General features: G+C 37.5%; 1 protein-coding gene across 1 annotated transcript in view; it reads left to right on the top strand.

The window, feature by feature from the left end:
- The window catches only part of ASIC1 (acid sensing ion channel subunit 1), a 123,688-nt gene that overhangs the window by 79,404 nt on the left and 30,618 nt on the right, over positions 1-13,666 (top strand). The window contains exons 4-5 of the mRNA XM_072403211.1: positions 10,325-10,475; positions 10,555-10,682. Coding sequence (XP_072259312.1) covers positions 10,325-10,475; positions 10,555-10,682 — 279 coding nt within the window. The remainder of the gene's footprint in view (positions 1-10,324; positions 10,476-10,554; positions 10,683-13,666) is intronic.

The raw sequence follows: 13,666 nt of genomic DNA, 5'->3' as shown, positions 1-13,666 counted from the left end.
GATCAATAGCAGACACATCCTCTTTACTGCGCAACATGAAGCCATGCTAGACAAAAGCAAAAGTATGTGCACCCTGGAGATTCAGGGTGCTTTTATTCTGGTTGAAAATGCACACCAAACACAGGATTTTAAAGCTTAAGGCCCAATGGTACTTTAAAGCTTATGTAAAGCAAAAAGATAAAACCAAAAAATAGTATCTCTGTTGAATACATTCACATTCCCACATGTTTTATCTCATTAAACAGGCTGCATTTGTAAAAAAAAAATCTCTGTATATTGCAAGAAGCATTGGACCTAATTTATTAAAGTTCTCTATCATGGCAGAACCTAGATCAGCAAACCTGGAATGGATCTGGTCCAGGATTAAATATATGTACAATCGAATAGGACATGATTTATATGAAATACATTCCAGGTTCATTCATGGCAGTCTATCTTCTCTAGTCTTGGAGAACTTTAGAAATCAGGCTCATATTATGCTCATTTATTCCTTGACATGACAACGCAGCTCAGAATTCCTAAGCACAAGTTGTCAGCCTTGCCGACATCACTTCTGAAGGATTGCAATGGCGTCTTGTCAGCTCTCGGCTCTCCTGGAAAAACCAACAAGAATTTTTACTAACAGATACAATAAAACATTGTCAATGATATATTTCGAAGACCAAAAGAAAGTGAAGAGAATTTTTTGGTGTTGGGGTTTACAGCAAACATTTATATAATATTTTTTTATCAAAAATATTATATGATATATTTTATTGTACATCCCATCTTCATTCACCCTGATCTTCAATTAGGTGTAAATTCACTTTTAATTTTAATTGAAGCTTATGTTTAAATCAGCCATCTACATTCCAAGTATATATATATATATATATATATATATATATATATTTACACACACACACACTATATACTATGTTATATATAAAAAGGTAGTACAGACAAGGAACAAAGTAGGGGACAAAGCAAGGAACACAAGGGAACCAAAGGGAGAAGCATAAATGTTAGGCACTTGAGAGATCATATATAATATCAACTTAACAGAACAGGTCTGTTAAGAATAACCAGTCCACAATATAAAACAAAATAGAAGTTAGATACAAATGGGTCCATCACAAAAGGAGAGAGGTGAAGATGGTGAAAAAGGTCCTGCTCAAATCCCCAGTGTAACATAGCCCCAGAGGTTATGTCTTTTGTTGTTTATCCTGAAAGAATACAATAAAGCTCAGTACCAAAAAAAAAGTAACAAAAGGAAGGGGAAGGCCAGTGGGAGGGGGGTATAAGGCTAAAGATGATCAGGCTCCCTAGGTTCAGTAAGATATCAATAAACTTAAATAATTGGCATCCCAGGCTTCACATGTTCGAATGAATTTTTCTAACTTCCCATTTAACAATGCAGTGAGATACTACATTACATTTGAATGCATTTATTTAGATCATCTATGGAAGAAGGGTGGACTTCCATTTAGTGGAGAAAAGTGAGTTTGTGAGTAGGTTTAGATAGGTTAGCGGTGAGCTAATCTGTGTTGAAGAGTTTCTTGGTTGAATTATTTTTTCTGACCCTGCGAGTTTATGCTGTCTGGACCAACCTATTGCCTGTGACCCCGACTTTGATTGTGTTTTGCCCCTGTGTACTTTGTCTTGTGGATGAATTATCTGATATGATCCCTGGCTCTGAGTTCTGGACTTGTCTATTGGAATCTTGGTTCTTCTATTTGTGGGCTCCTTGTCTGCTGCCAGCCCATCTCCAGACACCATCCTTTGCGATGTAAGTCCCAGGGACAACTGAGTGCTGGGAGACGAACTGAGCAGGGGCTTAATAAAGGATAAGACTGCGGCGTAGATTGAGGAACTGGTGTCTGGGGAATACTGGTGCTGACCATGGCCTTACACCAACAGTAATTATCCTCATTATTATTTCTGCCTGATATCTAACTGATATATAATCAGTCTGATTATTTACTACATCCAGCAGTCAAGTGTTTTTAAATTGCGAAAACTACAGCAGAATGTAATTGGAATTTGATAGATGGCTAAGAATAGCAAATGCACTTTTATTTGCCTCAACTTTTACCGAATATAATATCCCTGTAAAAGTCAATGCAGGTCCTGCTTTGGGAATTAATAACTTGATTTAATGATAAATTACCCAAATTCCATCTTGCCCTTCAAACATTGCTTGGGATTTATTGAATTCCTAATGCTATTTGTAGCATTTTCAGACTTTTGTTACTCATTAAACAGCGATGGATTGTACCCCTGCTTTACAAAACTTCACCACCAAGGGACCAGCATTGCAAGAGCATGTAAGATGAAAGTAATCATCTGAGGATTTATTGCCATTAAACATTTATTTATCCTCTGGTATATTTATGGAGGAATATCTTTAGTTCAGGTTTTCCCAGAAGTTGTGCCTTTATAAGACAGAGCAAAAAAGTATGCCACTTCACTACACAGACAGGGTGGAAGTAATCTAATTAACTGTTGTGTTATAAATGGAGATTTTTCCACCATGGAAGCTGTCGTGCGGAGGGGATGTTATTAAACTAATAGTGCTCCTGGATGACAATTCCAAATGTGAAATACATTGTAAGGGATTAATGTTACCTGATGTGAAATTGTACTTTTTAGTATAAAAGCATTGTATTAAAAGCAGACTCAATTTTTCCAAACCTATCTTGAAGTATTATTATGTGTTTGATTTAATTGTGATTCCATTTTATTGCAAAATCTCATCAAATGTGTTTGGTATAGTTTCTAGAATTTAGGAATAGGTTAAAGCAGGAGTCTATAACCAATCTATATGTGTAATTCTATTCAATTATTGTTCTCCGGCCACATTTTAAAGCCAACACAATGGCATTATTATTTCCTATTACCATTTACAGCTTCCCTTGTTACCTAACAATAAAAGAACACCATAGAACTACCTAAAACTTTCTTGTGCTGCAGTGGTGCAGCTACAGAACTGTAATGCCCGATGTGGAAATTGAACGTGGGTCTGCCCTTTCACGGCAACTCTGCATCACTGCCGATGGCATTCCAGCTATAGATCAGTGGGCCGCAGTTCTCGTTTTGACAAGGCCCCTACTATTATGTACAAGTACCTTGACATTAAAAGGCCACCTACACATCAGGAGCACCTCTTTACATCAGAGTTCTTGGCTTTATATGAAACTCAATTTACAATAAAGTCCCCCACTTTACATCAGGGTACCCCTTCTTCTATGAGGGATATGTCCCCCTTTATGTCAGGTACCCCCATTTTTTATCAGAGTCCCACCTTCACATTAGAAGCCACTTTTTACATCAAGGTCCCCCCCCCTTCTTTATTCTCTCTATTAGATCAGAATTCTACATTCACATCAGTAGCCCCCTCAGAACCTCTGTTAGTGTGAACCCTCAACAGCTACAATTGAGCTGAGCCAGCAAAGGTGATCATCTACTATTTACCCCAGAGGGCCACTAAGGGCCCCCCGGGGGTAAGAGGCTGGGTTTTAACTGAGACATCTGCAACCCCTGTTCCTTCTGCACCAATGTGCTGCCTAAACAACTTTCCATCCTGCTTCTAGCGCCTGAAAATGTATTAGATTTTTTGAACTGTGCAATGCAATATAGCTAAATTGGCCCATCGCATGGAGCATTCCACCTACTACCTAAAGACTACCATAAAGTTTACAGATGATAGAACTATACTTTATCTTTTTCATGCCAAGTGATGGAGTTGCCTAATGTTTTTCAATGTGTGTAGAAGTGGATCTGTATGTTGCAAAGAAAGACTGTTGTAACTTTGCAAGGCCAAACGTGTAGTGTAAGATCTGATAGTGGATTCCTGATTTTTCCTTTTTTGTTTTCCAGGATTGTTTAACAGGAAGGTCGGCATTAATAAATGATTAAATTCCTCCAGCAGGATGTGTGTGTTAATTAACCAGTTAAAGTGCATCAACAATGTTGACTTTTCCAATGACCACTTAGAAACAATAAAAGAAAGTGGGGGCAGAAGGAAGTTGCTGATTTATATCTACAGATGATTTATTTATTGCATGGTATGTGCCCCTTAAGCTAGTAACACACTTGCAATAATTATCGTTAGAAAACGAACGACTAATGATTATGCATGATTATTTAGAACGATCATATTGTGTACAATTCTGTACATGTTGTAACAATATGATCGTTCAAATATAATCCACCAATAGTGTACACACGCTAGATACAATCGCATGAACGATGCAGGAAGTGACATGTAAAGGAGAAAGTGTACTGTTGAAACATCCACGATCACTGAACGACCGTACACACAATAGATAGTAAACTATTGATGCTCAATCAAATCCGCCAGGGCGGTCATTCGTTTCCAGCGACAATCTTCGTTCATCGGCGTTGTTGTGCACTTTTTTTGTTAACAATTATCAGAAGATCGGTTGTTAGTCATTCGCTTCCAACAATAATTATTGCACGTGTGTACGCAGCTTCAGGCTGATGTGGTACAGTGGAGCAGGAGGTTTTGAGTTTGCCTGAATGACTACGCCAATGAAGCTCAGTATACAACCAGCACCAACTTGTTTTTATGAACCTCTGGATCTATATTCATCAGTATTCTCCCCAAATTTTTTTTTAAGATAGGTGGGAAGAAGCTGTATGTGGGTGAGACCCCTGTAGTTTGACCCGACTTTTCAGTAACCACCCAAAAAGGGCCGGGTAGTTACTGAAAAGTGCCAGGTGCTGCACCCGGCTAAACTGGGCTGGGGAGACCACTGTTCATGTATGTGCATTGTTGTTGTACCAAAAACAAGTAATTTCATATTGTATATTTGCCCTAAATCTTTTACCTTTGTTCCAATAGCCCCTATGTTTGCTGCTTAACGCTAACCCTCAGTCACTAACAGACCATCAGCCTGATCCCACTTAATACATGCTTGCTGATTAATGAGTGCAGAAATGTGAAGATATTCTTGTGTCTGCTTATTGCAATTATAGCACTCTTGTTGAAAAGCAAGAAGCATTGCTGACAGCTGGTATTGAAGATCAGCAATAAGCAAAACAAATTGTCTGTGCCTGTGATAAATTATTATGATGTTATAGTGCTGAGGGTCCCAGAATCCCCCAGCATATTCTAAATGTGACATCCATAAAATGTGACCAGGTCAAATCTAACTTTAATTGAGTTGTTTATATATCTAAGTATATAATAGCCTGAGCTCACAGTTAGAAGTTAGTTTCTGTCAGTGTTGCAGTTAGGAGACGCTGCAGTAGCAGAGGAGTTTTAGGATTTAGTGCTCTGCGGGTTGCAGCATCCTTGTCTCCCTTTAGATGTGTTTTTCCTCTCGGCATCCCCTGCACTGAGACTGCACAGCTGAGTGGAATTGGGAGCTGTGCTGGAGTTGATTGGCAGAGTGGTTCCTGTGCAATCCCATGCTGGCCTGTCTTCTGTGCCTGTCTGTCCCTTCTGTGCCTGTTCTCCCATGAGTCTCTCTGCTCCTATGACTTCTCTAGCGTTAGCTGGGCTATTTGTGCTGGAGCGATTAGTGTGTTTTCTGTTTCTGACCTTTGCCTATTCCCTGACATTTCATTTGTACTAAGCCTGGACCGACCTGTGCCTGTGACCCCAACTTTGCCTGTGCCTACTTCCTTTGTACCTGGCTTGATGGACACATGGTTTTGACCTTGGCTTGTATTCTGAATTCTGAATCACCTGGTATTCCTGTGCTGTTTATCTGTCCTGGGGCAACCTAGTGTTTGGAGACGCAACCAGTCTCCCGAGGCTCAGTGGGGCTTTCTAGAGGTGAAGACTGCGGTATTGGATTGGGGGACTGGTGTCTGGGGAGGCTGACCAGGGCCTAACAGTTCCTTTTTTTACCCCATTTAAAAATACATACAAACTTAAAGTGGTGGGCAATGGGGAAGAAGTCCTAATCTGATCAATTAAAAAATCAATCAGTCTATGTTTAAAACCCTTCTGTATGAGTTTATATAATAGATTATGTAATATACTTAAAAACTCAGATATAAACTGATCTAAACCGTTACCTTTTTACTAAAAAAATCAGGAAAAATACACTCACGTATAAGCTTAGAGCTCAAATGTGGTGATCACTGCCAACATTCAAAGTTGATCAATAGAAATACCAATAAAATTAATATGAATAAAGACATTTGTGGATTTTTTTAAAAAAATGGGAAAAATAAAATAACATGGACTGTAGGTCTTTTCCCCCCTTTTTGGCATTATTTTGTACTTTTATGTAAGTAAAAATGGGTCATTTGCTTTCAAATGATCTTTTGTGCATAGTTGTTAGCCACCCATAAAGTTGGTTACAAACAGTTTGCCTCTGACAGCTCTGATCTCTCAAACTAGGCAAATGCAGTTCCAGGACATGTCAATATGTGTCACCCAAGTATAAACTGAGATTCTGTTTTGTATTGGCATTTTCAGAACACAAAACAATGTGGTTTATACTTGAGTATATGAAATAATCAGGAAAGAAGAAAAAGGCTTTTTGGCAACAATTGAGTATGTTTACTATGTAAAAATCCACGTTATTAAACTCCTCTTAACATAGCTAAACTCAAGTGGTAATGAGTGACAAATATCCAGCAGACAATAACTACAAAATATCAAGCATCTGGGTAAACAATTTGAGCAATATATATATACTTGAGTATATATGGTAAAGGGGATATGCTACAAAACCCCAGGCTTTCTGTATTTGCTTTGCTGCCAGTGTTAATACTGATCAGAGTCCGTCCTTCTGTCTGTTTAAAAATGTTTTTTCCAGAATAGTGAAGAGAGAAGACAGAACTGATAGTGGGGATCATTGGAGGATTTTGTGAAAAAGTTTTACTTAACTAATTTTCTCCATCAGTTCTAGGGTTTATTAATATTATTATTATCCAGTTGGTGCTAACATATTAAGCAGAGCTTTACCAAGTCCATAGTCTAATGTCCCTACCATAGTCATATGTCATTACCACAGTCTAAGGTCAATTTAGGGGGAAGCCAAGTAACTCAACTTCATATTTTTTTTTGCAATGTGGGAGGAAACCGGAGAGAACCGGGAGAACCTGCAAACTCCATGCAGAGATTTGTACCTGAGACCTAGAGCTGCAAAGGCCAGAGTGCTAACCTCTGCCAACCATACTACCCGTGGTTTAGCAGACATCTTCTTTATAAGAAACCAGACATCCTATTTGAAAGACATTTGAAAAAAAAATTTCAGATACAGAAAATTACCTTTTGATCTGCCCAATGGGTGAACCCAGGTTCACCCATAATAGTCTATCTTCTCAAATCTTGGAGAGCTTTAATAAATAAAGCTGAATGCTTCTGCAGCACTGAAATCCCAATTAGTATTGTCAGACCTGCCTGCTGAAGTACAGAACTTAACTTATTTTTACCCTTCACTGTCCTACTCTGCAAAAATATAACCATTTTCTTCCCCCAAAACAATGCTGCTAACTTGACACCCAAGATCCTACACACATACAGTGGCTCTTGGAAATTATATCTGGGCTGTCGTTGACAATTTCTTGCAAAAGAATGAAACACTGAGAAAGGAAAAAATGCTGGACCATGCTCTAGAGAGTGATATATAGGTTTGGAAGTTATTTTAAAGAAATTTTCATTTTTCCTCTGTATTGCTGTTATCAGTTGTTTCTAGTGTAACATCATCTGAAACAAGAGACATGTACTAGTGTTTATAAAAACAGCTTGCCCGGCACATTTTAAAGAAAAACTCAGATAAGCATTTTTTTTATCTAAATCATTCACATAGATCAACCCACACCACTGCAGTAATACAAAAGCCCTTTCATATGAAAGCAATCTGCTTATGGGGTCCCCATTCATCTCACCAGCATATACATTAGAATTTAGGACACAATATAGTCTACTACTCATATTCAGTGTGTCACCGGCCCAGATTATAAAGACATTAAAGTTCTGTGGTTACCATGTTACCCTCTGTGTGTTACTACGCTGCGTGATCCTCAGCATGATGCAGTAATAAAGTAAGAGTATGAACAGGCAAAACGTATTCTGCTATGTAAACATCTGGGCTAGTTGCCCTTCTATTACAGCCAAAGTTAGTAAAACATTTTTTTGTATTTAATGATTACTTAGCTCCTCATCCTAACTATTGCTTTCCATATTTAAAGCAGAATTAAAATTACTCAATTGCAACCAGACAGGCCTTTTTACAGAAGTGACAGCAATATCCCATGTGCAATAAAATAAAAGTGTTCCTTGATCACATTTTTTAAAATAAACACCTGTCCTTGGTCCCTCATGGGTGCCTCCTCCCTCACCCAGTCCTCTTCTGGCGAGGCCAAGTATTACTTTCGTTCAAATAATTTATTCCCAGCAGCCAGGGGGATGTCTGAATACTCAGTATGCACAGCTCAGTGTACAAAGAATATTATGAACAGGTAAGTATGTTTTTTGCAAAAGGGATATTGCTTCTGCAAGGTAGCAATTTTTAACAGTTTAAGTTTGACTTTAAAGTTTCTCTTTAAAAATCTGTGATTATGCAGGTTTTTATTGCAAAAAGGGACAGGCATATATAGCCCTCCTTCCTCCATGGCAGCATGGTGTCTTATAGTGTGCTTTGGAAGTTACAGATTGTACCCCATTTACTAGCTGGAGGACATAAAGCATTGTGTAACCTTTTCTTCCCCCAATCATGTAGCCTTCATATCACATGTAAAGAAAATATTTTTTAAAAAAGAGTTATATAACATATATATATATATATAATTACCTGCTGTGCTTGAAGCTATGATAAATATCTGTTGGGAAGCCATAAGATTAGAAGTTGCACCTTCCTGGCAGGAATCACATTGGGAAATACTGTGCATTTGTTTGGCAGCAGTAACAATTTGCTGTGTACCTCTTGAGAATAAAAAACAAGCCTACACTTTCCAATAAACTGCAATATTTTTACTTATTGTAAACCATTTATAAGGAAATTTATAAATACTAGAAATGTATCTGAGATTCTAGGTCTCATTTTAATAACCCTGATCTAGTGACTCCTCCTAAGAGTTTTCATTTATTTTGGTTAATTGCTCTAAGTTAGTAGTATTTTACTTTTTTTCTTTTTAAATTTGGAATATTAGGTATTTGTATGTAAATATGATGCATTTCAGAGCACCAAAGAAAGTCAAACATTATTAGAGAGTTTCTAATTATCTACCCACCTGATATTAAAATTTAGGGCAAAACAACCCACAGGCTGTGGTAGTAAGAATAGTACACTACCTCGTTAGTAATAGTAAACAAAAAAGTATTTTACTCCGAAATGGAAACATCACACTAACACAGTGTATGGGAGAAATTCAGCTTTACTACTTAGCAATTTCAAAATAATTGTTTTTTTTATGCCTTTAATGTCCTCTTAAATGGCGGTCTCTGAAAGTTGTATATTGGAGCAATAAGTGAAGCGCTATATACCATTTTAAGCTTTTCCATAATACAAGTGCTGGGAATCGAAGCAAGCTGCTAACCAACAGGCTGGAATTCTTCCATCTTGCTAACAGCTATTTTTGCTCTTGACTTGCAAGATATGTCTAATTTTGTTTAAAACCCTTTAATGACCTCTATGGTCACAACGCGTACCAGTAATGAATGCAGAAAATTAACTAAGCACAATAAAGAAGGGTTTTCTATTATTTGGCCCTTACAAAGTGGCTTGAGTGTGATTAGAAACCTGGTCTAGTCACTTTATCATGCCTTGCCTCTGAGGCTTAAAAAAAGTCTTGAGTCTAAGGGACTAACTGATTATCTTTGAAAATCTAAGTCCTCTCTAAGGCTTTGGCATAAAATTTAATTGCCTGTCCACTTGGCTTGAAGCATGTGAATGGTGGGTTGATAAGCCATTACTCAGCATTATATGACATTTATGATGTTGTAGCCCTCTATCACACATCCCCTCTTGTTACTTTGGAAAAAACGTCTACATTTTCATTGTCTTGTGAAAAAGTGACTGATCTCTTTTTTGAATGTCGAGAAGATTGTTAAAGATGTGCCAAAAGAGGACCATAAATTGAAAGAAAAATTCAACTGTATTTATTTAACTGTAGATGTCAAATAGTAGGCATCCTTAAAGTACCGGGGGGCTATAACATCTAGTATAATCTGCCAATCATTGTCAACATAGGCATATAGAGACTTCAACTGTCATCAAACTGTTATTTACCGCTTATTTCTCACAGGTTATAATTAAAGATGGCAGACAGGGGTTGTAAGCACCAGTTGACATGATTTAGGGTATCTTGTTTTCCTTTTAATAATTCATTATTCTAACTCCTCAATCTTTTTTGACAGGTTTTTACGAGATACGGCAAGTGCTACACCTTCAACTCAGCCCAGAATGGACGTCCTCCCTTAATTACTACTAAAGGTGGCACGGGAAATGGATTAGAGCTGATGCTTGACATACAACAGGATGAATATTTACCAGTTTGGGGGGAGACTGGTAGGTAGATCCACTTTCTTTTTCTTTGGCTAGAATTGCCGTTCAGACGTTGCGTTACTGGCCTTTCTCCATATTACAGATGAGACATCCTTTGAGGCTGGAATCAAAGTCCAGATTCATAGTCAGGATGAACCTCCATTCATAGACCAGCTTGGATTTGGTGTGGCTCCAGGATTCCAGACATTTGTGTCTTGCCAGGAACAGCGAGTAAGTATACGCTACAATTTCCTATATCTTAAATCTATCTTAATATGTCTTAAAAAAAATTTCTTATAGGTAAACCTTGAAATGAGGTATACTGTGCTTTGACTATGTTGTCAGAATGTTCCATGTCAACATATGAGCATGAGAGGCTCCTAATGTTGTCCATCTCTCTCCTTGTCCCAGATATATACTACAGTTTAGCTTAGTTCCTTAGATATGGTGATTTCATTTTATAAAGCTAAGATCATTTTCTACAAAAACATAAAGAAAGCACCTTCTACCTAAAGTAGGTCTTTGTAGTACTAACATTTAGAGGGAGGGAATGTTTGAAGGAATGCCAGATTCCCTGTTTTATCAATAGAGCCGCTAGATGAGTGTTTCTCAACCTTTACCAGGTAATCAGTTACGAGTGGAATAGAAACTAAAATAAACTTATGTAGAAACCACATCTAAGGCCTGATAATGCAATATATTGCATTTTTTGCTTTTTGATTTTAGATACCCTTTAATATTTTCTTGATAAATTCGTAATCATCATGTAGAATTAAGCTTTATGGTGATTACAATCATCTACAAAGGTGAATATGTGGAGTTGGTCCTAGCATCATTCTCATATTGCCTTGTAGCCGCTCTGTAAGATCGCATTCTGCCTACAAGCACCCTAAATATCTCTTGGCATTAGTTAGCAGAACCGTTCCTATGCCAGTCATGTTTGTTGCAGCTTACTGGAAATGACCACAATAAACTATAACATTATATGGCAATGGCAGATGAAATTTCTTCAGGACAAGGATGATACCCTATTTAGTTTACAGACCATTAGTTTTTTAAAATAGCAGGCTTACAACGGCTTATAATATGACATACTTTGTCAGACGTTTGAGACTTGGAAAAGGTCAGAGTCATGGAGAGCAAGACATGATGTGAGAGGGAAATAGAAATAGACCCGGGGGAAATAGATAAATTCTTCCCAGAATATTACATACATATACATGTAGCTGCAGCTATGTATGTGTCAGCTATAGTTAATGAATATGAGCTTCAGTTCTGACATATTCAGCAGTAAATAACAGATTCTCAACAGATAATGGTCTGCTTTTTCTATTTCTCTTGCTAGTTCTACACAGATCAAGTTTTTTAAATATTAGGATAATAAAAAGATTAGTAAATAATATTTAAAGTTAGTCGTGTGACATATCTAAATATGCCTTTTGTAGTCCGCCTATTTGAACCTGAAATGGCTGGATGACTGTCTTGTATGGTATAGAAATAAATAGAACTTACCACACATATAGTAACTTTTACTGACCTATTTGTGAATGCCTTTAGGACTTTACTTGTTTGTATACTTTTATACAGCTGTATGCTGAAAGGTAGTTAATGGAAGAAACGCTGGAACTAATACAAAGAGAACAGGGAGCCTGCATTAGTATCTAGTCCTATCTGGCCTATAACTTAGGAACATGCACTAAGCATAGGGGGAGGCCTATTAAAACAAGTGCATTTGCCAATTAGCCAAAATGAAAACCAACTGGCTAATATTGTGTTGGCCCCCTTTATGCCATCAATCCAGAGATATAAGTTAGTATTGAGTCTATCTGGGCTAGGAATATAGGAACATAGACCAACCATAGGGGTTGTAGAAGGCATAATAAAACAAGTGCATATAACAATCTGGTAAAATATTAAAACCAAATGGCTAATATTGTGTTAGCCCATTAATGCCACCAAACTGGAGGTATGAAATAGTATCTAGTCTTAGCTGTCTAGTAACTTAGGACTAAGCATAGGGACTGTAGAAGGCATATTAATACAATTGCATCATTACAATGATCAGCTAAAACAATAAAACCAACTACTAATATTGTGTTGGCCCCCTTTGTGCTGGCAAAATAGCTCTGAACCATGCACTGACTCCACAAGTGCTTTTAAAAGTGCTATGTATTTTTTGGTACCAATATGTTAGCAGCTTGTTTTCTTCCTGCTGCCATCCCTGGTCTAGATAAAACACACATGTACCTGTCCATCTACATGAACTTAAGGAAAATGTGATTCTTCAGACCAGGCTACCTCTTTTTATTGCTTTGTGGTCCAGTTTTGACACTGACGTACCTATTGTTGGCGGTGGACAGGGATCTGCATGGGTACTGTGACAGATCTGCAGCTATGCAGCCCCATGCCCAGCAAGGTACAATACGCCTTGTGTCTGGTCCCTCTAGCATTGGGTTTTTTAGCAATTTGTGCTACAGTGGCTCTTCTGTTACACCAGACTATCTAAACCTCCCTCCCACATGACCATGAGTGAGCTTTGGATGCCCATGGTCCTATCACCATTTCACTGGTTTTCCATCCTTGGACGGCATTTGATAGGTATTATATATACTGGGAACACCCCAGCACCCCAAATCAAAGTCCTGACCCTGCTTTCTAGCCATTGCAATTTACCTTTGTCATTTTTTTTTCCAGAACATCACTTTTAGGAACTGAATGCTCACTTGCTGCCTGATATGTTTCACCACTTGTCAGGTTTCATTGTAACCAGATAATCAATGGTATTCATTTCACATGTCAGCGGTTTTAGTGTTTTGGCCGATCAGTGTAAGTATACAATAAAAAAACCGCATTGAAAAAAGACCATCTGGATTTGTTCTACAAAGAAATCTTTTTTCCACAAAGGTAGATTATTATTATTTAAAAAATACATTTATTGAACTTTATCTATTTTTTATTTGACTATTTATTAAACTGTCTTGTTTCTTTTTAATTATTTATACAATATATTTATTTAACAAATGTATTTAGTAAAGGTTGCAACCAGGACACTGCTAGGTATTCTTCATATGCAAATTGAAACCTAAAAATAGGAAAATGTGTTAGTTATCTAGTTTTTTACTGATCTATTTTACCCCACAAATTAAAAAGTAACTTTTGGCCAGTAAGGCTCCCTTTTTCAATAATAGGCCAATAATGAGGAATGGGAGCGAGGT

Source organism: Pyxicephalus adspersus, chromosome 1 (genome assembly GCF_032062135.1).
Source record: "Pyxicephalus adspersus chromosome 1, UCB_Pads_2.0, whole genome shotgun sequence".
Classification (NCBI taxonomy): Eukaryota; Metazoa; Chordata; class Amphibia; order Anura; family Pyxicephalidae; genus Pyxicephalus; species Pyxicephalus adspersus.
Note: the sequence above shows the minus strand (reverse complement) of the source record. Positions and strands in the feature narration are given on the sequence as shown.